This window comes from Nycticebus coucang, chromosome 8 (assembly GCF_027406575.1).
Source record: "Nycticebus coucang isolate mNycCou1 chromosome 8, mNycCou1.pri, whole genome shotgun sequence".
NCBI lineage: Eukaryota > Metazoa > Chordata > Mammalia > Primates > Lorisidae > Nycticebus > Nycticebus coucang.
The window spans coordinates 42,795,800-42,818,500 of record NC_069787.1 but is presented as its reverse complement, the minus strand read 5'-3'; the positions used below and the strand labels follow the sequence as shown (position 1 = coordinate 42,818,500).

The following is a 22,701-nucleotide window of genomic DNA, read 5'->3' as shown; positions in this document are numbered from 1 at the left end:
CCAACAGTCTGAGGGACAGTGAACTGGCCCCCTGTTTAAAAAGTTTGAGGACCCTTGTTCCTACGAATGAAGCTGGAAACTCACTTTATTCTAAATATTTATTATCTCATCAAAATGCAAGAAAGGGCTTTCCATTCACTAATAAAAATGGGAACTTTGTTATTACTAACTGTAAATTGTTTAAAAGTGAAGTTGTCCTACATGTTACAAAATGGAAGGTAACCGTTGCAAAACAGAAGAAGCAGGAAAATAATTTTGGCTAACTTTTCTACTAATAAGACTGTTGAAATGGGCCGGGCAGGTTGGCTCATGCCTGTGATCTTTTAGCACTCTGGGAGGCTGAGGTGGGTGGACTGCCTGAGCTCATGGGTTGGAGATCAGGCTGAGCAAGAGCAAGACTCCCAGCTCTAAAAATAGTGAGGTGTTGTGGCAGGCACCTGTACTCCCAGCTACTTGGGAGGTTGAGGCAAGAGAATTGCTTGAGCCCAAGAGTTTGAGGTTGCTGTGAGCTGTGACACCACAGCACTCTACCAAGGGCAACAGAGTGAGACTCCATCTCAAAAAAAGACTATTGAAATATGAAATAAAAATTATTCAGGACCTAAAAATAATCAGTCATCAATTGCCCCATCCTGAATAATAATTTATGTAAGAATTCTGATATTAGGCTCTGCGCCTGTAGCTCAAGCAACTAGGGCGCCAGCCACATACACTGGAGCTGATGGGTTCGAACCCAGCCCGGGCCTGCCAAACAACTATAACAACTACAACCAAAAATTAGCTGGGTGCTGTGGTGGGCGCCTGTAGTCCCAGCTACTTGGGAGGCTGAGGCAAAAGAATCACTTAAGCCCAGGAGTTGGAGGTTGCTGTGAGCTGTGATGCTACAACACTCTACCGAGGGCGACATAGTGAGATTCTGTCTCAAAAGAAAAAAGAAAAAAAGAATTTTGATATTATTTATTACTTGCTTTCTTCCCTAAAAGAGGCCTTTTGTTTTTTTAAAAAACTAAAGCAGCAGACCACTTATTTTATCTATGATTCGGCTACATTGAAAAGGTCTTTGCCAACTACTAACCTTTCTCTGTCCCAGCGTGCTCCATCAAGATACAATCCATGGATGTAAACGCCATCTTCTGGTGATGTGTCAGATGTATCAGAAGGAATAACCTGAAGGGAAATTAGTAAAATTAAAAATATAAAACCTAAAAATATAAAGACCTATTGTGTCACAATTGAACACTTGGTTCGAAACATATCCCTCACTGTTCACAAACTCCTTAGACTCTTTTATAAACTTTTCAGCTGCTTCTGAGTTAGATCTGGCAGTCTCTCTGTGCCTCACAACACTATGGATCCCAGTCCTTAAAGTTCTTGAACCACCCCCTACTGGCTTTAGACTCCTTTTGAGCTCTAGTATCAAGCTTGCCTTTCACTAAATCATCCTAGAGGGCCTTGACTTTCTCACAAAATATCGTCTCAGAAATCCCATCACCAGCCAGCTGTTTTGTTTTTGGTTTTTTTTTCTGAGACAGTTTCACTTTGTCGCCCTCAGTAGAGCGCTGTAATGTCATAGCTGACAGCAACCTCAGATTCTTGGGCTCAAGTGATTCTCTTGCATCAGCCTCCCAAGTAGCTGGGACCACAGGCTCCCACCACAACACCCAGCTATTTTTAGAGATGGGTCTTGCTCTTGCTCAGGCTGGTTTCGAACCCATGAGCTCAAGCAATCCACCTGCCTTGGCCTGCCAGAGTGCTACGATTATAGGCGTGAGCCACTGTACTCGGCCTTAGCCAGCTATTTTTCATGAATCTAAAGTAAGAAGCATTTTCCATCTCTTCCATACTTTTTGATCTCCTAGAGGTCAGCGTTGTAACCCCTTTCACCACATCAGCTGCTTTGATAGATTCTTTACTTTTCAAAATTGTACAGACAATTTAAGCATCCTGAGGGGTGCTGCTTTCATGCTTAGAGATAAGATCTGTCTTAACTTCAATTGTAACTCTAACAGCTTTCCTCTTACTCTAAATTCCTCACTACACTTTTTAGGATCCATGGTGAATACACTTAGTTGTTATTATATATATTTAAAAAACAAGCACAAAAGCATAAAATTAGCAGCAAAAATCACACGAAATGCTTTCACTATAGCTTCCGTCATTAAACTGAACAACGAGGCACATGGGTGGCTGGAACACAAAAACACATGAACAACAGGCTGGGTGTTCAAATTCCAAAGTAGCATTCGGATTTTCGGGCAAAATTTGCTCGAATTTTTCATTCAATATCAAGTTGTTCAAGTTCTGGGGGATTCAGATTCCAGGACGCAATACTGTATTTTAGCAGGTTTTACTGTACCTCACTTAAATTTTTGCTAAAACAGTAGAATAGTATTGAATTAATCAAATCAAATATTGAAAAGTTGAAATATTATAAGTTTTATATAAAATTTCTATCTTAGGGATAGTAAGACAAGCATTATACACGTTCTTCATGGAACAAAGAATAAAAAGAAGTAAAATTGCTTATATTAGGTTATAATATAGAAATTCTACTTAAATGCATGACTTGATATAGTGATATACTATTGAGTATAAGGAGTTACTGTACCTCAAATTCATATCCTAGTAAATCAATAGGGGTGGTATATTTTCTGGCATAATTCTGCATCGCTCCAGTTAAAAAGGCTTGTGTGAAAAAGAAACCCGACAGCCAAAACACACAAGGTTTTCCATAATTATACCAGTCCTACAAAGAGAAAACAAAATACATCATGTCTATTTTCAATTTATATAACTGCCATCTGATGTACAATTCCTGGTTCTGTTTTTTGTCTATACTTTCCATTGCAAGGCTCTCTTTCCTGGTATCAAACACACAGCCCCACTTGACCCTCTTGTCTTTACCCTCTAGTAACTAGTTATTCCTAGTTACTCTTCTTGGAAAATACATAATTATTTGAGCCTTTACCTGAATGAAACATAGTTTGAAAGATACAAATCTGTACATGTGCAAAAAGCCACATGAAAATTATTTGGGGATTTATTATATGCACAAATTACTTATCCCACTCAAAAGCAACTCTACCTCTCATGTGCTGATTTCAGTTATTTACTCCCTTTAAGCCTTGTGTCACACCCGCTGCCCCACTCCAGATCACATACTCATGGTCTTTCTTCTGTTCCAGTGTGTACAGTCTTCTTGATTCTTCCCTCTCTGTTCAATATATCGAGAAGAATGCTGCCAGAACAAACCTTATTCTTCACAGTTTGGATCAGATTTATCATCTTGCATAATTCTTCTTCAGGGACCTACCAAATTCTACAGCGAACTATCAAATTAAAGCTTAAACCTCTTAGTCTCCTATTAAAGATATTCCCAATTGGGCCCCAAATTGTGTTTTCAGTTCTATCTCTTTTTTTACTTCCCTTCAAGAATCCTACATTTTGAATCAGACTAGACTATATGCTGGTCTCTTATGTGCCAAGTGGACATCTGTTGTTTTTCCTGCCTATCTTACAGTGATACTCTCCTTATTTCCCTCTGGAGGGCAAACCCTCCTACACTCTCAGTCTAAGCAATTTTGGTGGGAGCAGTCCACCTAGCCTCCTTGGGTGGGCATGTGATTCATGTGGCCAATCATAGCTTCAGTCATAGTGATGGATTCAGAAATGGACATGCGACCCAATCAATGCCAGAGATGCAGAAACTCTTGCTGGGACTTTTGGGGAAAGATTCACTCTCAACTAGCTGAATTTGTACAGATGTGAGGTGAGTATTCTTGCTGTTGCTACCTTGCTATTATCAGACAAGAACCTAACTGAGAATGGAGTTAACCCAAAGGGAATGGAGCCAAGAGATGAGGTGCAAGAAGCCAGGATGAAGTATCCATGTCTGCAGCCCAGGTTAAATCCTAGCTGAAGCCACTTTAACCCCTGGACTTTCCAGTTACATGAGGAAACAATTTCTTTTCTTTTTCTCTTTCTCTTTTCTTTTCTTTCTTTCTTTTTCTTTTTTGAGACACTCTGTCACCCTGGATAGAGTGCTGTGGTATCATAGCTCACAGCAACCTCAAATTCTTGGACTCAGCCAATCCTCCTGCCTCAGCCTCCAGAGAAGCTGAGACTACAGGCACCTGCCACAATGCCTGGCTAATTTTTTTTTTCCTATTTTTAGTAGAGACAGGGTCTTGCTGTTAGTCTGGTCTTGAACTTCTAAGCTCAAGCAATCCACCTGTTTCGGCTTCCCAGAGTGCTAGGATTAGAGGCGTGAGCCACCATGCCCTGCTAGGAAATAAATGTTCACTTTGCTTATGTCAAAATTTTTATTACTTACAATGGAATCAATCCTAAATGATAGTGTCTTTTATCCCAAAGCTATACATCTATCTCTAAGTCCTTTTACTTTCTTTGATGTATCCAAAACCATTCATCCTTTAGACTCAGCTCAAATGCAACAAACTCTGCTTTTCTGACCCAAAAGAACTCTCTTCTTTGAATTCCCAAAACATTTTACATGCGGTCTTTTATGGCATATCCTTCACTTTAGATACACTGTTTCCTTGTAGGCTATTGGCAGCTTGAAGGCAGGGCGCATGTTGTCATCACCTTTTCATCACAGAGTGAGCGCGTAAAGTGCTTTGAACAAAGTGGGGTTTCAGTTCATATTTGTTCAATGAACAGATGAGTTAATGAAATGAATTTTGTCTCTGAGCAAGCAGGACACTATGGGAAGACGTCAGCTTTGCTCCCTAGGAGCAAGAGAACACACTGCTGCTAGAGATGTCACAACAGTACAAACCAGCAGATCAGAAGAGGGGAGAGCAAGAGATGGAGTCTGACAAGGACAAAAGCCAGGCGGAACCGCACCAAGCATAAGAAAGCTGTAAGAACACGGAAGGCAAGGGTATGCAACATTCTCTGGCTCACCCAGGCCTTCATTTAGCCAAGAATGTTATTAATGTCTATGGTCAATTAGCTACTATTTACTAAGTGCTTAGTACTCACTAGGCACTGTGCTCAGCACTGCACATGCCATCACCACACGCAGTCTATAAAATAATAGTGAGTTAGGCACTATTTCTCCCATTTTACAGACAAGGAGACTGGAGTGCAGAAAGATGAGTAACTTGCTCAAGGTCACAGAGATAGTAAGTGTTAGATCCAGGATTTATGCTGGAATCTTAGGCAGTGTGTGACAAGTTTTTTTAAAAAGGCACAGGAAGGAGAAAGGGAAGATGCTATGGACTGAATGTTTTCCTCCAAAATTCAGGAGGTGATGGTATTGGAAACTGGACTCTTGGGAGGTAATTAGGTTATGATGGGATTAATGCTCTTATAAGAAGATAACAGGAGAGATATTTCTCTCTGTCTCTCTCTTTTCCTCCCTCTTGTCTGTGAACCAGGAGAATCTGCGCCAAGAACTAACCGTGCTGATACCCTGGTCTTAGACTTCCCAGCCTCTAGAACTGTAAGAAATAAATGTCTATGAAGTTACTCAGTCTATTTTACTTTGGCGAAGCGGCCTAAACTAAGACAGGATAAACTGGGCAAATGGTGAGAGAGAAATGGAGAAGGACAGAAAATTCAGATAACTCATTTGCTTAACTTGTGAACTCTAAGAACCATTAGGAGATGAAGAAGAGTCTAGGAGAAAAAAAGACATGAAAAAACCATACTCAGCTTCTCTAAGGGTAAGAGGACAATGGAGGAAATCCCTTCAGCATTCTATTTTGTACTGTTTCCTTTGTTACACATAATCTACATTAAAAAGCTGCTATAAATTAAAAATAATACAAAATAAAAATGAGCCTAGGATATGAATCGGCAATTCACAGTAGCAAATACAAATGGAAAACACATGTAACAAAAAAAGCACAGCCTCACTAATAACTAAAGTCAAACAGAAATAAGATATGGCTGACCTATCAAATTAGCCAAAAATTTAAAGTTATAGATGAGAAAGCCTGTTTCTCCAAGTCCTCATAAGCACTGGCTATTTTATAATTATCTTACACAGTGAAACAAATACAGCTTTTGTATTATAAAAATTAAACAAAACACTGAAAGATTAAATACCTATGTGAATTTCTAAAGAGAAATAGTTTGGGATTCTCCCCACCCCATACTCCAACATAAACAACCATAGGATGGGGGTAAGCAGTGGCACCAAGAAGGAAAAGCAGTGTCCTGCCTTAAGTTTATGTTATGTCCCACCTTAGTGGAGGAGGGTGATGGGATTCAAAGAACTCACCTTTCTCCTGGTTTTATCAGGTAAGATATAAGACAATGAATAATTATTGATAAATCCAAGCTTCATTTTTTTGTGATTTACTATCAGTATTAAAATCATGACAACATTAAACTGTGGTCTCCCAGAACCACAAAGTTAGAATCTTGAGACATATAAAAGTCACATATTACTTGGATTTGGGTAATGTAAAATTTTAATTTTTCACTCATTACTTTGAAATGTGTCTTTTTCAATATTCTACAATTTTGATTAGATTACCATGAAACTGCTAATCAGATTCCATTCAACTCAAGAGACATTTAAGCAATGATAGCCAATTACTAACATTGTCCAAGTCAATCAAAACATTAAAAAAACCCACATGTACACACACACACATATATATATATATGAATCTTTTACCTGTAAAAAATTTAACCGAGCTAGAAAATCTGTGATATAACTTCCTAGGGGCTTCAGACTTGGGTATGATCGCTGGGCCCATATTTCTGGAACCTTTCCAACAAACAAGCTGCCAGAGAGAGCCTCCAACGTAGAATCCATTACAACCACTCCTTTAATAGCTTTTTCAAGGTCCTGTAGAGTGTTGCGTATAGTTCTAATTAAGCTGCAATCAAAGAAATTATGTTATCAACATACACATGGTGGTAAGTATCAACATAGTTTTTCCAGGAGAAAAATGGCACAATCTCATCTACAGATTTATGGAAGTGTTTCCCAAAGGGTGGTCAGCTCCCATTTCATGGATGTGAGGTAATTTTAGGTGATTTGTATATGGACATTTGTTGATTTAATTATTACATACATATTTTAAAATACAGAAAGTATGGCAGCACCTGTGGCTCAATGGGTAGGGTGCTGGCCCTATATACCGAGGGTGGTGGGTTCAAACCTGGCCCTGGCCAAATTGCAACAAAGAAATAGCTGGGCGTTGTGGTGAGCGCCTATAGTCCCAGCTACTCGGGAGGCTGAGACAAGAGAATCGCCTAAGCCCAAGAGATGGAGGTTGCTGTGAGCTGTGATGTCATGGCACTCTACCAAGGGTGACAAAGTTAGACTCTGTCTCTAAAAAAAAAAATGCAGAAAGTAATGTAACTAACATATCAAAATTTTTGTGTACCAGCTATTTTTGCTCACAATCTGATTAATTTAAATAAAAAATAATTTAAGGAACAATATTAGGTAAATAATATTACAAGTGACATGAGAATATGAAAAAAGTTATAAAGGTGTTATGCAATGGCTGAAACTAGGGAAACATTGTGTTAAAATATAAACTATATATTAATTTACACATTTGCAAATACTTTGCTTCCCACTTAGACCCCAACTGCTAAGAACACTATAAATATACCTATAGTGAGGTATATTTAGGCTAGAAGCCTAAGTAGCTGAGAGACAGTGTAAATATAAATATACTATATATTTATATATACTATAAATATACCTATAGTATATATAGTATATACTATATATTTATTTATATATACTTATATATACCATAAATACACCTATAGTGAGGTATATTTAGTCTAAAAGCCTAAGTAGCTGAGAGACAGTGTAATTATTTGTACAGGAAGTGAAATATGGAAACCAAAATAAACTTGGAAACTCTACAGAAAATTCTTAACCAAAACAATTCTCCATTCCTTAAGCCTGTAATAAGCTACAGAAAATTCAATAAAAAAATTCAAATTATGGCTTGGTGCCCGTTAACTCAATGGTTAGGGCACTGGCCACATACACCAGGGCTGGCAGGTTTGAACCTGGCCTGGGCCTGCTAAACAATGACAACTAAAACAACAACAACAAAAATAGCCAGGCATTGTGGCAGGTGCCTATAGTCCCAGCTACTTGGGAGGCTGAAGCAAGAGAATCGCTTAAGCCCAAGAGTTAGAGGTTGCTGTGAGCTATGACACCACGACATTCTATCAAGGGGGACATAGTGAGATTCCGTCTCAAAAAAATTCAAAGCAAATAATTTGTTTGTTATCATGGAGCACTAAGTCAACTTAGATTGGCTAGACTGTACTTGTTAAGAGTTGTTGTTGGGTGGGAGAACATGGCCCAGTTAATGTTTATAGTAACAGATGGGTAAGAAACTATAACTGATGAATTTTTTTTTTTTTTTTGCAGTTTTTGGCCGGGGCTGGGTTTGAACCCGCGTATGGGGCTGGTGCCCTACTCCTTTGAGCCACAGGCACCACCCACTGATGAATATTTTTACCAGTAAGAACAGATCTCTTTTTCTTTTATTTTGATATTATAAAAGATATCCTATCTTCTGGGACAGAAATTTATAGAACTTTAAAAAGGGGGGGGGGGAATTCTAAAGAAATGACAGTTTTTTGATAGTCTTTTCTTAAAAATTTCAATTTGATACCATTGAGTCTTTTTATTGACTTTGGTTGATTGCCTTCTGAATCACTGGGGATATAGATTCTTACTTGTTAAATCTTTCCATTTCTTGTACTAATACAGTATTCATGCTCTCTTCATATCTCACAGGATACATCAGCAGTGCTATTTCAATGTCAAAATCATAAGGGAGCTAAAAGAATAGATTTTGAAGATCACAAATTACTCTCAGAATAAATAATTAGCTTCATTTATCTATAATATCAATAATAGCTAACACTCGGGTATTACTATATGCTAGGCACTGTGCTGTTTTCCACACATTATCTCATTTAATCCTTTCCATAAAATTTTAGGTGTTCATTACTTCTTTCATTTTACAGGTGAGGACAGGTAAGTACAGAGTGTTTAAGTAACTGGTTCAAGGGTACGTAGCCAAAAAGGGGTCTGTTTAATCCACAAGTCTCTCTAAGCCCCATATTCTTAACTACTAGAGCACTTTGCCAAAGATATATATTTCTGAAAAGTTATCTAATTTCTTTTAATAAGTTGAATCTTATATTCTATTCATAAAACTGATTTGCCACTTTGTAACTTTTATATTTATTTCTAATCAATTATCAAGCAGCTCCAAATAGTTTAGCTTACTCCACTATCAAATAATGTGTCTGTGTAAATGTAGCAGGGTTCCAGGACAAAAGGGGAGGGAAGGCCGTCGAGTGTCTGATTGAACTGCCTCGTCCCTGGATAGTGCAAAAGAATTCTTATAAGTCACTCCAGGTGGTGTAGTAGGGTCCCTTGTTTCGGACAACTCTTACTGCAAATATGTCTCAAATTCCTCTGCCATTTACCTTGTTTGGGTCTTGTAAGAGCCACCAGTCTGTGAGTGACAGAATCTTTCCCCACAGTGATAAACCACAGAAGCAGTAGAGCCCGGGTGAGAGGAGGCGCGAGGCAGAAGCAGCAGTGGGCACTGGCACTCAGTCCCGCGGGCTCCCTGCCTTCTCCAGTGGCCACAGCCAGACCTTTGGTGAGTAGGCTTACTTTAGGGAATGGTATGAGAGTAAACTAGTCCTGCAGCCATGGTTTTGAAGGCGTGTAGACTAGGGCCAGGTTCTGCTCTTTCTTTCTTTTTTTTAGAGACAGAGTCTCACTTTGTTGCCCTCCAAAGAGTGCCAGAGCGTTACAGCTCACAGCAACCTCCAGCTCTTGGGCTTAGGTGATTCTCTTGCCTCAGTCTCCCAAGTAGCTGGGACTACAGGTGCCTGCCATAATGCCCAGCTATTTTTTGGTTGCAGTTTGGCTGGAGCTGAGTTCAAAGCCACCACCCTCGGTATATATGGAGCCGGTGCCCTACTCACTGAGCCACAGGCACTGCCCCTAGGTTCTGCTTTTTCAGAGCATCTGACACTGAAATTTGGGGATAAATATAGTACTTATCTTGGAAGAGAGTCGTGAAGATCTGTGTTTAGGAAATATAATCTTTTAAAAGTTCCCTTAGTGAAAATAGAGAGCACCATTCCACTTTACTTAGAAGGGCTAAGTAAACATTGGACTATACTATGAAAAAAAAAGGTATAGAAGCTGACTTCGTGCACATCTTCTCTGTATCTAGGCCTAATCTATGAGGCCTGACAATTAAGTTCCTGAACATCCTAGAAAAAGTGTGCTCCATACCTCATTACCGAACATCACTACAGTGATGATGTTCTCTCCTTGGGAAGCTACGCACCAATGCAAGCACCTAGTCCACCCTTCAAAGCAATTTTAGAGCTGTTTTTCTGGAATGGCCGTTAGTGCTGTCATTATATCACCCTTGGTGTCCTGAGTGTCATCAAAATGTCTTCCTTTCAATATTTCCTTTATTTTTGGGTAAAGAAAAACGTCCTTGGGGGACAGATGAGGTGAGTAGGGAGGGTGTGGCAATACAGTTATTTGTTTACTGGCTAAAAAGTCCCTCACAGACAGTGCCACATGAGGTGGTACATGGCTGTGATGCAAGAGCCATGAGTTGGTGAAAAGTTCAGGTCATTTTCATCTAACTTTTTCACACAGACTTTTCAGCACTTCCAATTAATAAACTTGGTTAACTGTCCATTTGGTATAAATTCAAAATGAACAATCCCTCTGATATCAAAGGAGGTGAGCAACCTTGTTTTGACTTTTGATATGGACTGACGGAAGTTTATTGGTTGTGGAGAATTGACTGAGTTCCATTACGCACTTTGATGCTTTGTTTCGGTATTGTATTGGTTCACCCAGGTTTTATCACCAGTGATAACGTAGCCCAAAACATCATCTTGCCTCTCCAAAAGGTCTTGGCAAACTTTGACTCTCCTTTGCTCTTGTTCATCAGTGAGCTCCTTTGGGACTGTTTTGCACACACCTTTCTCATGCCAAGATTTTCAGTTCAGATTTTCCTGTTTCTCTGTCAGTGTTTACTTGGTCTGCTATGTGTCTCACAGTCAGCCAATGATTTTGACACACAATTTGAGGAATATTTGCAATGTCTTTGTCAGTTCTGCTTGTTCCTGGCCACCCTGAGCTCTTCATCAGTGATGCTTTCTCTCCCCTCAGAAAAACGTTTAAGGCATTTGTACACTGCTGTTTTCTTTACCTTATCCCCACAACTTGCAGTAACAAGTCCCTGATTTCACTTCCACTCTTGCGAAGTTTAACAAGAAACTTAATGTTCATTCACTGCTTGAATTCAAACTCCAACATTCTTGTGATGGTACACAAAAACACTCAACAACAATAATGAATGCCACTCACTAAGACACCACCACATACCTACACAAACACAGCTGTGAAACCTTGGTACACTAAAGTTATGAAACCATTACTGAGATGTTTGTACAGGGCTGCCAACATTAAGCATGTAGCACGAACTTAATTGTTAGACCTGATATACCTGTGCCTCCTCACTTCCACAGGTATAGACTGAAAACCATTCCCTCGGATTGGCACCTGTAGCTGAAGCAGCTAGGGCGCCAGCCACATACATTGGAGATGGCGGGTTCAAATCCAGCCCAGGCCCTTCAAACCACAATGACAACTACAACTTAAAAATAGCTGGGCATTGTGGTTGATACCTGTAGTCCCAGCTACGTGGGAGGCTGAGGCAAGAGAATCACTTAAGCCCAAGAGTTGGAGGTTGCTGTGAGCTGTGATGCCACAGCACTCTACCAAGGGCGACAGCTTGAGACTCTGTCTCCAAAAAAAAAGAAAAGAAAAAGAAAGCCATTCCCTCCTTGAACCAGCAAGTTCAGAATATTTTCTCCATTTTTTAAAAGTAGGTATTTCACCTTTTTTGTTTAGAATTAATAATAATTCATATACACATTAGCTCCTTCACGACTATAGTTACTAAGATCTTACTATGTGCCAGGCATTTTGCAAACCACTTTAAATGCATGATCTCTTTAATGTTCTCACAAACCTTTTACAATTGATTCTATCAGCACCACTTCACAGATTTGGAGACTAATGCTTAGAGAGGCAAAGTATCTTACTTACGGTTATAATGCTGGTATATGAGGTTTTCAAATTGTCGTTTCAGTACCATTTTTATTGATATTATATTATAAGCAACATATTTTAAGCTAAACATTACCTTGTTGAGAATATCTTTGGTAATTTCTAATAAAATCTGGTCAGTACTTCCTGAAGCTCCGGTCTGTTTGGGGCCTCCCTGGGTAAGCAGCAGTGACTCAAAGAGGACTTTTGTTTGTTGAAGATCTTTGGAGATGTCCACATTTTCATGCAATCCAAATATCTCAGGATCTTGAGTAAACGGAAGTTTCTACCAGAAAGTAGATTAGGCATGCATGACATTTTCATTGGATTTTGAAGGGGATCAGGATATGTCTTCCCCAAATATGCCACTTTAGCATAAGGATTATTCTGAGCTGGAAGCAATTAAGAATCAACAGATACAGAGTTCTATGCCCTCCCCTTATCTGCCTAAAAGTAGGACATAAATTTTTATTTGAGACTGTGGAAAAATGTCCTCCTTTCCTGTACTAAGATGAGAGTGACCCTTATTGCCAAAGACAGAGAGCTGCCTCTGAGATGAGTCTACATAAACAGACCTTATGAAAATAACCCTTATCTTCCATTTGTTTCCCCCATATATTTTCTGATCATTTTCTTACAATTTATCATCCTTTACCATCCCTAGAACCACAGTAAGTGGCAGTAAGTGTATTTGGTCTGGTAACTTCTCCACAATTTATCACTCTTTTTAAAATGGTAAATGCCCAAGTATAACTGCTTCTTTTCCTTTTCACTCCTTTTCTGCAAATCCCCAGGACACATAAAAATAGTAATATCAGTACAAATTGTAAGCCTTCTCTCTTGCTAATCTGTTTCTTGTCAGTTTAATTGGAAGGCCCTGGTCACTGAACATAAGACGATACAGCAAAGGTTTATCCTCCCCTATAATATATTAATTTATAGGCAGAGATGTGCAGAACAAAAAAGGGTTAAAAGTCAGCTAAACATCAAATAATGGAAGACCCAAACTTCTCCAATTTTCAGTAATCACTAGGAAAGAAAGATACTGAAAGTTGATTGAAACTATAATACTTTTGTTTTTCTTTCTTTTCTTTTTTTTAAGACAGAATCTCACCCAGTTGCCCTGAGGTTGAGTACTACGGCGTCACAGCAACCTCAAACTCTTGGACTCAAACGATTCTCTTGCCTCAGCCTCCCAAGTAGCTGGGACTACAGGTGCCCGCCACAATGCCTATTTTTTAGAGATGGAGTCTTGCTCTTGCACAAGGCTGGTCCTGAACTGCTGAGTTCAGGTAATCCACCCGCCCTAGCCTCCCAGAGAGCTAGGATTACAGGAGTGAGCCACCACACGTGGCCTGAAACCATAATACTTGTTTGAGCCTATACAAGGCTCAAAGGATCCTCCTGCCTCAGATTCTTGAGTAGCTAGGACTACAGGCACCCTCTACAATGCCCAGCTAGTAAAGATAGCGTCTTGCTCTTTTTCAGGCTTGTCTTGAATTGGTGAGCTCAAGCAATCCACCCACCTCAGTCTCTCAGAGGTCTAGGATTATAGGCGTGAGACACCATGCCCGGCCTATATTTGCTTTTAGAAAAATCTCATTATAACCCCATTTCTAGTGACATCAGTTACCTTAATGAATTCAATGTAATCCTCGTAAGTGCCTTTGGGAGGTGCAAAATAGTTTCCACTGGGAGAAAACTTATAATGAGGGTTTTCAATTATGTGTGAATTATAAAAGTCAGCCAGCATAGTTAATAGGAGACGTCTGTCCCAATCATCTGTCACTCTTCCTCCATAATTACACTCCCCAGTCAGGTAAGATATAGCTTCAAATGGAATCGTCTCATACTCATTTATAAATAACTGAAACAAAGGAAAAATGAAACAAGAAAAACCTTAAAGTCTTTCCTTTCCTTTCCATTTTAACATGACATTAAACTATTTATCTATATATTTTGAAGAAGGGTTGAAAGAATTCATTGGCTATCTTTGAATGACTGGGATTGCTAGTGTTTTTATTTTAAATTCCTTTGCTTATCTGCATCTCCAGTTTTTTTTTTGTTTTTTTTTGGAAATGAATATATATTGCTTCTATAATGAGAAAACCATTTAATATAAAAGAGATGACACAGAAGTGATCAAGTCTTTTTCATATGAATTTGGGTAAACCTTGTTTTATGGTTATGGCTCTCAACTGGGGTCACTTTTGTTCTCTAGGGTATACGCGGCAATGTCTGGGGATAATTTAGACAGTCACAACAGTGGCTGGGGGTGGGGTGCTACTGGCATCTATTGGGTAGAGGCTGCTAAACAATGAACAGGACAGCTGCCTGAAGCAAAGAAATATCTGGCCCAAAATGCCAGTAGTATCAAAGATGAGAACCAGATGCAGATTTTGCAATGGATAAAAGCAAAACAATTTCAAATTTTAGTGCAGACTATGACACAGTTCCACTGATAGACAATAAATATCATTTCCAATTTCCTTGTTATTATAGTCATAATAGTAATAAGAGCTATTTACATAGCATTTACATTGTCTTATTCATCTTCCGATAACTCTGTAGAGTAAGAAATGGAATCTGTAAATGTAAGGCAAGATGAAGGCCTGAATTTATTTCTTCCAGTTCCAGATCCCGCACATTTCTAAAATATAGGAAGTTTTGGTAGTAAGCATATTGGGATGATACGAGTTATAGGTTGAGGGCTTTTCCTGTCTGTGAAAATTACCTAATATCGCAGGAATCATAGCAAAAAAGGTGCACATTTCAGCAAATGAGAAGGGCCAAAAAAAAAAAAAAAATAGAAAAAAAAGAAATGGTGTACCAAATGAGGAAAAGTATTTCTAAATTCTACAGAGCCAAGTTAAAAGAAGGCATAATTCTTTGTTGGAGACTCCCATGTTTTCAGAGGGAAGAATGGTAAGATGTACAAGAGGGGGGCCTGAGAAAGAGTCCCCCAAAACTGAAGGAAGGGGCCCCAAGAAAATGTAATGTTAAATTTGTAGCTTATGCAAGAAGTGGAGACCAAGAACTCATTTCTGGTTGTCTATCCACTTAGCCATTGGTTTTCTTATTTGCCATTTGTAGCGAGGTATGATGACCAGCGGAAGATGATTTAAAGATTAATCGCCTTTCCTGTTTCTAGTCCCTGAAGATGTGAAAGATGGATCTGCCTAATGCTTACTATTTCCAAACTTGGGGCTACAAAGGTTTATGACACTAAAGGTTTCAGGCTGGAGCCCGGTAAGAAGATGGAAAATTCTCAATTGATTATATGCAGTATGATGGTTTTAGCAAAATATTCTCTAAGCTTAGACCATACCAACTAAATTGGTCTCAAAAACCAATGTTTAAAAATCTATGTCATTTCATCCTGCATTTACAATTCCGTAACACAATTTTAACAATTGTTCAAAGGATTTTCAAATTGGCAGATTTATTCCAGGTGAGGTTTGTTCTCTAATATTTTAAAAGAGTTGATAAAATGTCAATGATTACTATGAAAATCATCTGATTATTTTTGAAGTTTAATATAAATATAATAAAATAATTATAGCCTTATAAAAACAGACCTGACTAAAATCTAATAGCATATAAATGGGCTTTATCAATGCTTCCCTTTTCCCTTCATGAGGCCCCATCTCATAAAAGCCCTTCAGAACAGCAAAGAAACAGAAAAATATTAATATTCTGTGGTTGTGTGAAAAGCCAACAACCCACTTTCCCAAGCTCCCTTACATTTAAAACCTACACTTGTGACCTGGGCTCGGCTGCTAAACTGCATCCACCTTAGACTTAGGATACCAAGGAGCAGAAAGAGCCAAGAATCCCTTTGAATGTGGTCATGGCATTGGAGGGCCTACAGTAAACTAGAGTCTACCTGGCAGCTATGAAGCTGAGGTGTCTAATATTCAACAAAGGCAGAGATGTTGCTCTTACCAGACGTGGTGTGATTCTATATGTGACTCTAGATACCTTCTCTCTGAGCTTGGCTCTGCAGACATCTTGGTGATTCTTTGAGCAACCCACTATCTTTTCAATAAATTACTTTTCTGCTTAAAGTAGATACGCTATTGCTGTCGATTGATAGAGCTAAACTGTAGAACTGAGAGGAAGAGGAAAGTAGAGAATGGTGAGGACCTATATAGGGCTGACGTGGAGGATGGCAGTACTCTAAGACAGAACGAGCCAGGGTCCTGATGACAACACCATTGTGTGTTGCTGAATTAACCAACCTCAGAGTTTGTCTTTCCTCTGCACGTCTTTTTATGTGAGATAGTAAGTTTCATTATGCATAAACCCAGTTTGAATCAACGTTTTCATTATTTGCAGCAGAATCTAGATTGAGATAGGGCTTCATAGCCACAGTTACTACTATCTACCCACCTGTTAGTGGTGTTAGGAGAACTGAATCAGTTATTCTAAGCAAAAGGACTTGCCAAGGGCCTGGTAAATACTTATACTTCATAAATGTTCATTTCTTTCTAATTTTACCTGTAGTTGTCGGATACTGATACGCAAGTCTGATTCATTAAATCCATATGGAATATTCCAACCAAGAGGACCAAATTTCTTTCTCTCTTGCACAAGGGCATGAAAAAAACAAACTCCAAACAACAACTTCTCCCATGCCTTTAATATAAAAATTACACAAGAAAAAAGTTCTGATCAGATTTATATTAGTAAAATGAAGGGAATGATTGTTTTCCATTATAAAATTCTATGAATCTGTCTCTGCAAAGTTCTATTTTAAAAAGATGCTATCTATAATACTTAACTGTAAAAAGTATTCATCTTATGACTTATGGCTTAATTCTTATCTCTAAACCACATTAATGTTAAACTTTATTAAAATGCAAAAATGTTACCATTTTATGAAACTATTGGTTAGTAATACGTTGGTATTACTTGTAGATAGTTATAGCTTCAATATTTGAATTTTATTCTGTAGATTTGATGGGATATACTTGCAACTACAAGTGCAGAGGAATGATTAATCGTTCTGATATGAATAAATCACAATACCAAATCTCTGTCTTTGTGACTTTTCCATTTGATTTAGTCTCGTTCTGTCACCCAGCCTAGAGTGTTGTGGCATCATTGTAGCTCACAGCAACCTCAAACTTGTGGGCTCAAGCAATCCTCCTGCTCTAGCCTCCTCAGTACTGCCATGCGCCACCATACCCAGCTCATTTTTCTATTTTTGTACAGATGGAGTCTTGCTCCTGTTCAGGCCGGTCTCAAGTTCCTGAGCTCAAGTGATCCTCCTGCCTTGACTTCCCAAACTTGTAAAATTACAAGTGAAAACCACTGTGTCCAGCCAGAAATTATTTTTGAAACCCTTGTAGCATCTTTATGCATGCCTTATTGGCCTCTCACTAAACTTGTGCCAGTGCTCATTTCTTTAAGGTCTCCCCAAGTAGATTTCAAGTATGATACAAGGCATGTATTTTAAGTTAGACCATTTCAAACATAGCTCCAAATCCAGTGAAAATACAGCAAAAATCCAGCTAGCTATTTTCATGTGATGCAACAGTAGAAACTATTTCTTTAATATTAAAATGTCAATATACGATGCCTCATTGAATAGATATACTCTTGAAATGTTGTAAACAAATCAAAGCATTTTTTAAATATCTAGATGAATGTTATGATGAAATATTTAACTGGGGAAGAATTTTTTGGTGATGAGAGTAATTACTTAATTTACATCTGCAAACAGGTGTAAATGCCTTTTAGATGCCTTTTGCTTCTTTGTCTTGCCTAATTGTTCCAGCTAAGACTTCCATCCTAGTTGAATAGAAGGGAGAGGAGTGGTCATCTTTGCCTTGTTCCTGGTCATAGAGAAAACACTTTCAGTTTTCCACTATGGTGTATATTAGCTGTGGGCCTTTCATACTGGCTTTTATTATGTTGAGGTAATTTTGTTCTACTAGTTTGTTGAGAGTTTTTATTATGAATGAATATTGAATTTAGTCATATGCTTTTTCTCCATCTATTGAGATGATTGTTATCCTTCATTCTGTTGACGTGTATCACATTAATTGATTGTTATAAGTAGAATAATCTTTGCCTCCAGGGATACACCCTACTTGGTCATGGTATATGACTGCTGTATTTATACAAGTTCCTGAACCCCCACTTCAAATTTAGTGAATCAGAATCCCAGGAGTGGGGTCTTGACATCTGTAGCTCTAACAAGTTCCTCTGGTTGGTGGGGATTATGACTGACCTTGCTTTCCATAGGTTTCCTTCAACTAAAATGTATGCTCCATGAAAACAGGGAGTTTTATGTTTTCATATGTTTATATGTTCATTGCCATATTACCAGGTTCTAGAAGAGTGCCTTGCACCTAGTAGGTGTTCAATGAATATTTACTGAATTAATTAATTAAAGGAAAAACGTAAATGTATTCCTGACTTTAAGGAATATAGGAGGTAGATATACACACTGACAAATAACTAATATCTTTGTTAGATAATTCAAATGCCCACAATATCAACAACTTGTGACTATAAAGATCATGTTTACTTTTAAAAGCCAAACAAAAACAGTTCAAATTATTGCTGACCTAATTGTCAATATTAGCCTTATTTTCCTATTTGCCTATTTCTGGGAGCCTCCAGTTTCTTACATATCTATAAACCAGTCAACCTGCAGAGACCCTAAGGCAATGGTTTTCAAAATGTGAATCCAGGACCAGCGGCATCAATATCACTGGGAATTTGTCAGAGGTATAAATGCTTAATCCCCATCCCAGACCTATGAATTAGAAACTCTGGGGGTGAGGCCCAGAACATGTGTTTAAACAAGCCCTCCAAGAGAATCTGATGCACATTGAGACCCCATGTCATAGGGGGTCTCTTAAACTCTTTTTCTTCTCTTATCCCAGCTTCCATTTGTTTGTACTACCAGAGAAGCATGGAGATCAGAGACCATACTACTGTCTCCAGTCTACTAAGCCCTTTTTCTAGCCAAAACCACAAAATATGACCTTTCTTCCAGAGTTACAATGAACTTATTATACAGAACTAGGGGATCACAGAAGTATCATTAAGCAGAGAGAAACTAGCTAACTTTCAAATGATTCAGTTATTTATTTCACCTTTAATACCATTCTCTTTCAAACTCAAATAGGCACGTATGGTAAGTAGCATATGTTGAGGTGAGGGCAGGGAGATGATTTTCTCCCAATACTATTTCCTTCATGTGGGGAGGCCTCAATTAATATAATACTCTTGTTTTTCTCTATCCTTGTACTCACTCACTGCAAGAGAGGGGAGGGACGTATCTGACCGAAAATTTTGAAGAAAATTAACCAGATATGATTGGCTCAGCTTCTTTCTTTTTTCTTAGAAGTGAGCTTCCCTCGGGAAACTGAGTTTTCCTTTATTCCTCTGGGTGGATAAATTTTCTTAATCTTCGGGTTCAGTAATATGCAACTTCTTTGTTTGCAGATTTAAGCTCCATCTTCCAACCTAGCTTCTACCAATAATTAAGGTTATAGCTTGATTCCTATATGTTTAGGTTTTTTCCTGTTTCTCAATTAGTAGGAATTCGAGCAGGGAAATGAGTGCTATTTATCGGGACCCCTAAACTCCTCAGTATTCTGTATAAAACTGTTACAGATGGATTTAGCAAAAAGTATTTTTAATATGTTAAAACATTGTTTCTAGAATTTAAGTTCCAGGAAGGCAGATTTGTTTGTGTGTCCATTTTGTTCTCATTGCCTTTATATCTAGCATCTAGAAAAGTGCCTAGCACACATATTTCTTGAAAGAATAAATAAATGATGTGAAAATAGATCTCTACTCTTGAGCTTTAATCAAAAATACCATCGGACTTTGGTTTACAAAGTAAGATACATTCATTCATTCAACAAATATTTAATGTCTACTATGTGGGAAGCAGAACACAAACTATTGGGAATAAAATGATGAACAAGGTAAGTATAACATCTGTCTTATAGGAAATGCTTAAAGTTTAAAAATATTAAATAAAATTTTTACATTTTCACATTTTATCTCTATAAAAACACATTTGAAAGTTCTACAAGATGAATGTTACCAGTTCCTTTCCCTGGCATCCCTTGAAAAACTCAGTATCAGAAATTGGATCAGTGAGATATGATTGAAGGAGATTTAGCCGAAGACCCGTGGGAGGTTCATTGGTCATTTTTACTCCATTCTGTAGAATCGTTACTGGGAACTAAAACAAAATAAATACAGAGCATTACGCAAGGTAACAAGCATAGGGTCTAAATCTCATTCAGTAGTGGATTAAAAAAAACAGGTATACTGGAGAAATATAGAAATGTTTATTTATTTGAGACAGGTCTCACTTTGTAAAATGCATGGCATCATAGCTCACAGCAACCTTCAACTCTTGGCCTTAAGCAATTCTCTTGCTTCAGCCTCCTAAATAGCTGGGACTATAGGCATCCACCACAACGCCCAGCTATTTTTAGAGATTGGGTCTCACTCTTGCTGCGTCTGGTCTCGAACTCCTGAGTTCAGGCAATCCACCTGCCCCTGCCTCCCAGAGTGCTAAGATTATAGGAGTAAGCCACCTGCCCAGCCTAGAAATATTTAAGCATCTCTTAACTCTTCCAGTTAAGCATCTAAAGCTTGATTAAGTGATACACTGTAGGGAAGGAGAGAGGAGGGAGGGGCAGAGGGGAAGAGGGAAGGGAATTGGTGTGCTCTCACCCAACAGGCACAATGTAGAGGTACATGGCACATCTCCTGGGGGAGGGGAACAACTACAACAGGGACTTTACCTAACAAATGCAAACAATGTAACCTAATCGTTTCCAACTTCATGTTAATCTAAAGTTTTAAAAAACCATGATTTGAAAACACTTTAATAAATGAGTTGTTTGTCCCTCAAAAAAGATATACAATGTAACAGATAACTAAATAAATGTACTGCACTCTATAGGAAACAAACATACTTTTGGAGATGGATAGCTTGTGAGCCAAAGCCTAAAGGAATGGTCACAGGTTTCAGAATTAAAATCTTCACATATTTTTTCTAACATGGGCATCCAGGAGACTGCAAGGTGACAATTCTGTAGACAAACCCAAGTTCCTTCTTCTGCTGCTGCTTTAATCATTTTTGTTGCAACTGGTCCTTGTCCCTGCCCCAGTGAAATAGCTTGAAACTTATTTCCAGACATAGATTTATCATTTGCAAATTTCAGCAGACCTATGACGGGAACAAAAATATGGTCATACCTACTAACTCAGAAAGCATAAAATATGCCTTACGTGTAGGTGTTCTATCATGGACATTTCTAGCTACCTTTCCCTGTAAATACTTTATTTACTACCCGATTTATAATCATGTAAGAAATGAGTATTGAGCAAAATGTTTTATTTATAATTTCTTAAAACCTTACAGTACATTCACTTACTGGCCATAGGATCTGCTCCTGGAGATAGCACAAAAATTAAGGGAATGGTGCAATTTGAATCCAGGTAACTCTTAGCCAAATCAAATGGTGGAGGCTCTACAAACTTTTTCCCTAATTTTTCAGTTACATAATTTGTTATGGCTGGTGTAATCTGTTGAAGGGAGAAGATATGATCTTTAGAATCATTTTCATTTCATATAACAGCTTTCATTATTACTTAAAAAATAACAAAGGATAAAATTTGAGTCTAATGGTCAAGAAAAGCATGCCGCCTATCAAGGACAAAAACAGACAAAGCACTAATTTTTCTTTTATTTACCATAACAAAAATATTTATTTTTTTAAAAAAGCATATTCCCTTAAAAAGGATCGATAAATTGATAGGGCCAGACTAACAATGTAACGATAAAATGGGCAATGGAGAGGAACATAAAATAGAAATGGATCTTAACACAGCAAAATATGCTCTCCCTCATTCAGTATAGCAGCAACAGTGAATTGTCTCATTTCGGTGTCTCTTTTCGGTAATAGAATGGCAAGTGTTCCTAACATTTCTTGTAGCTAATGTGACCACGTAACTAAGTTTTGGTCAGAGATACAAGTAGAAATTACATATGGAACTTCCAGATCATATTTTTATAAGGAAGCTGTTTGCTTTCTCTTTCTTTCCCTCTTCAACGGTGTTTACAAACCAGCTTCAAATTCGCTGATGGGCGGCGCCTGTGGCTCAGTGAGTAGGGCGCCAGCCCCATGTACCGAGGGTGGCGGGTTTGAACCCAGCTCCGGCTAAACTGCAACAAAAAAATAGCCGGGAGTTGTGGTGGGAGCCTGTAGTCCCAGCTACTCAGGAGGCTGAGGCATGAGAATCGCCCAAGCCCAAGAGCTATAGGTTGCTGTGAGCTGTGACGCCTAGGCACTCTACTGAGGGCAACACAGTGAGACTCTGTCTCTAAAAAAAAAAAGAAGAAGAAAGAAAAGAAAACCACACTGTAAGCATGAGAGAAAGAACCTGAGTTTCTGAGCTGTCTTGTTAACTCTTAATCATTTGCCTCTGGGATGTTAGGAGAGAGAGAAATTAACTTCTATTTTATTTAAGCCACTATATTTTAGCTATAATAGCAGCTTAGTCTATACCCTAATACTTATAAAAAT

The 22,701-nt window shown here is 38.4% G+C and overlaps 1 protein-coding gene across 1 annotated transcript in view; it reads right to left on the bottom strand.

Annotated features, from left to right (window-relative positions):
• The window catches only part of DNAH12 (dynein axonemal heavy chain 12), a 305,069-nt gene that overhangs the window by 6,523 nt on the left and 275,845 nt on the right, over positions 1-22,701 (bottom strand). The window contains exons 63-72 of the mRNA XM_053600535.1: positions 21,550-21,700; positions 21,088-21,341; positions 20,202-20,342; positions 16,628-16,765; positions 13,761-13,994; positions 12,225-12,413; positions 8,698-8,801; positions 6,653-6,857; positions 2,609-2,746; positions 1,076-1,167 (exon numbers count right to left, since the gene is read on the bottom strand). Of these exons, the coding sequence (XP_053456510.1) occupies positions 1,076-1,167; positions 2,609-2,746; positions 6,653-6,857; positions 8,698-8,801; positions 12,225-12,413; positions 13,761-13,994; positions 16,628-16,765; positions 20,202-20,342; positions 21,088-21,341; positions 21,550-21,700 (1,646 nt within the window). The remainder of the gene's footprint in view (positions 1-1,075; positions 1,168-2,608; positions 2,747-6,652; positions 6,858-8,697; positions 8,802-12,224; positions 12,414-13,760; positions 13,995-16,627; positions 16,766-20,201; positions 20,343-21,087; positions 21,342-21,549; positions 21,701-22,701) is intronic.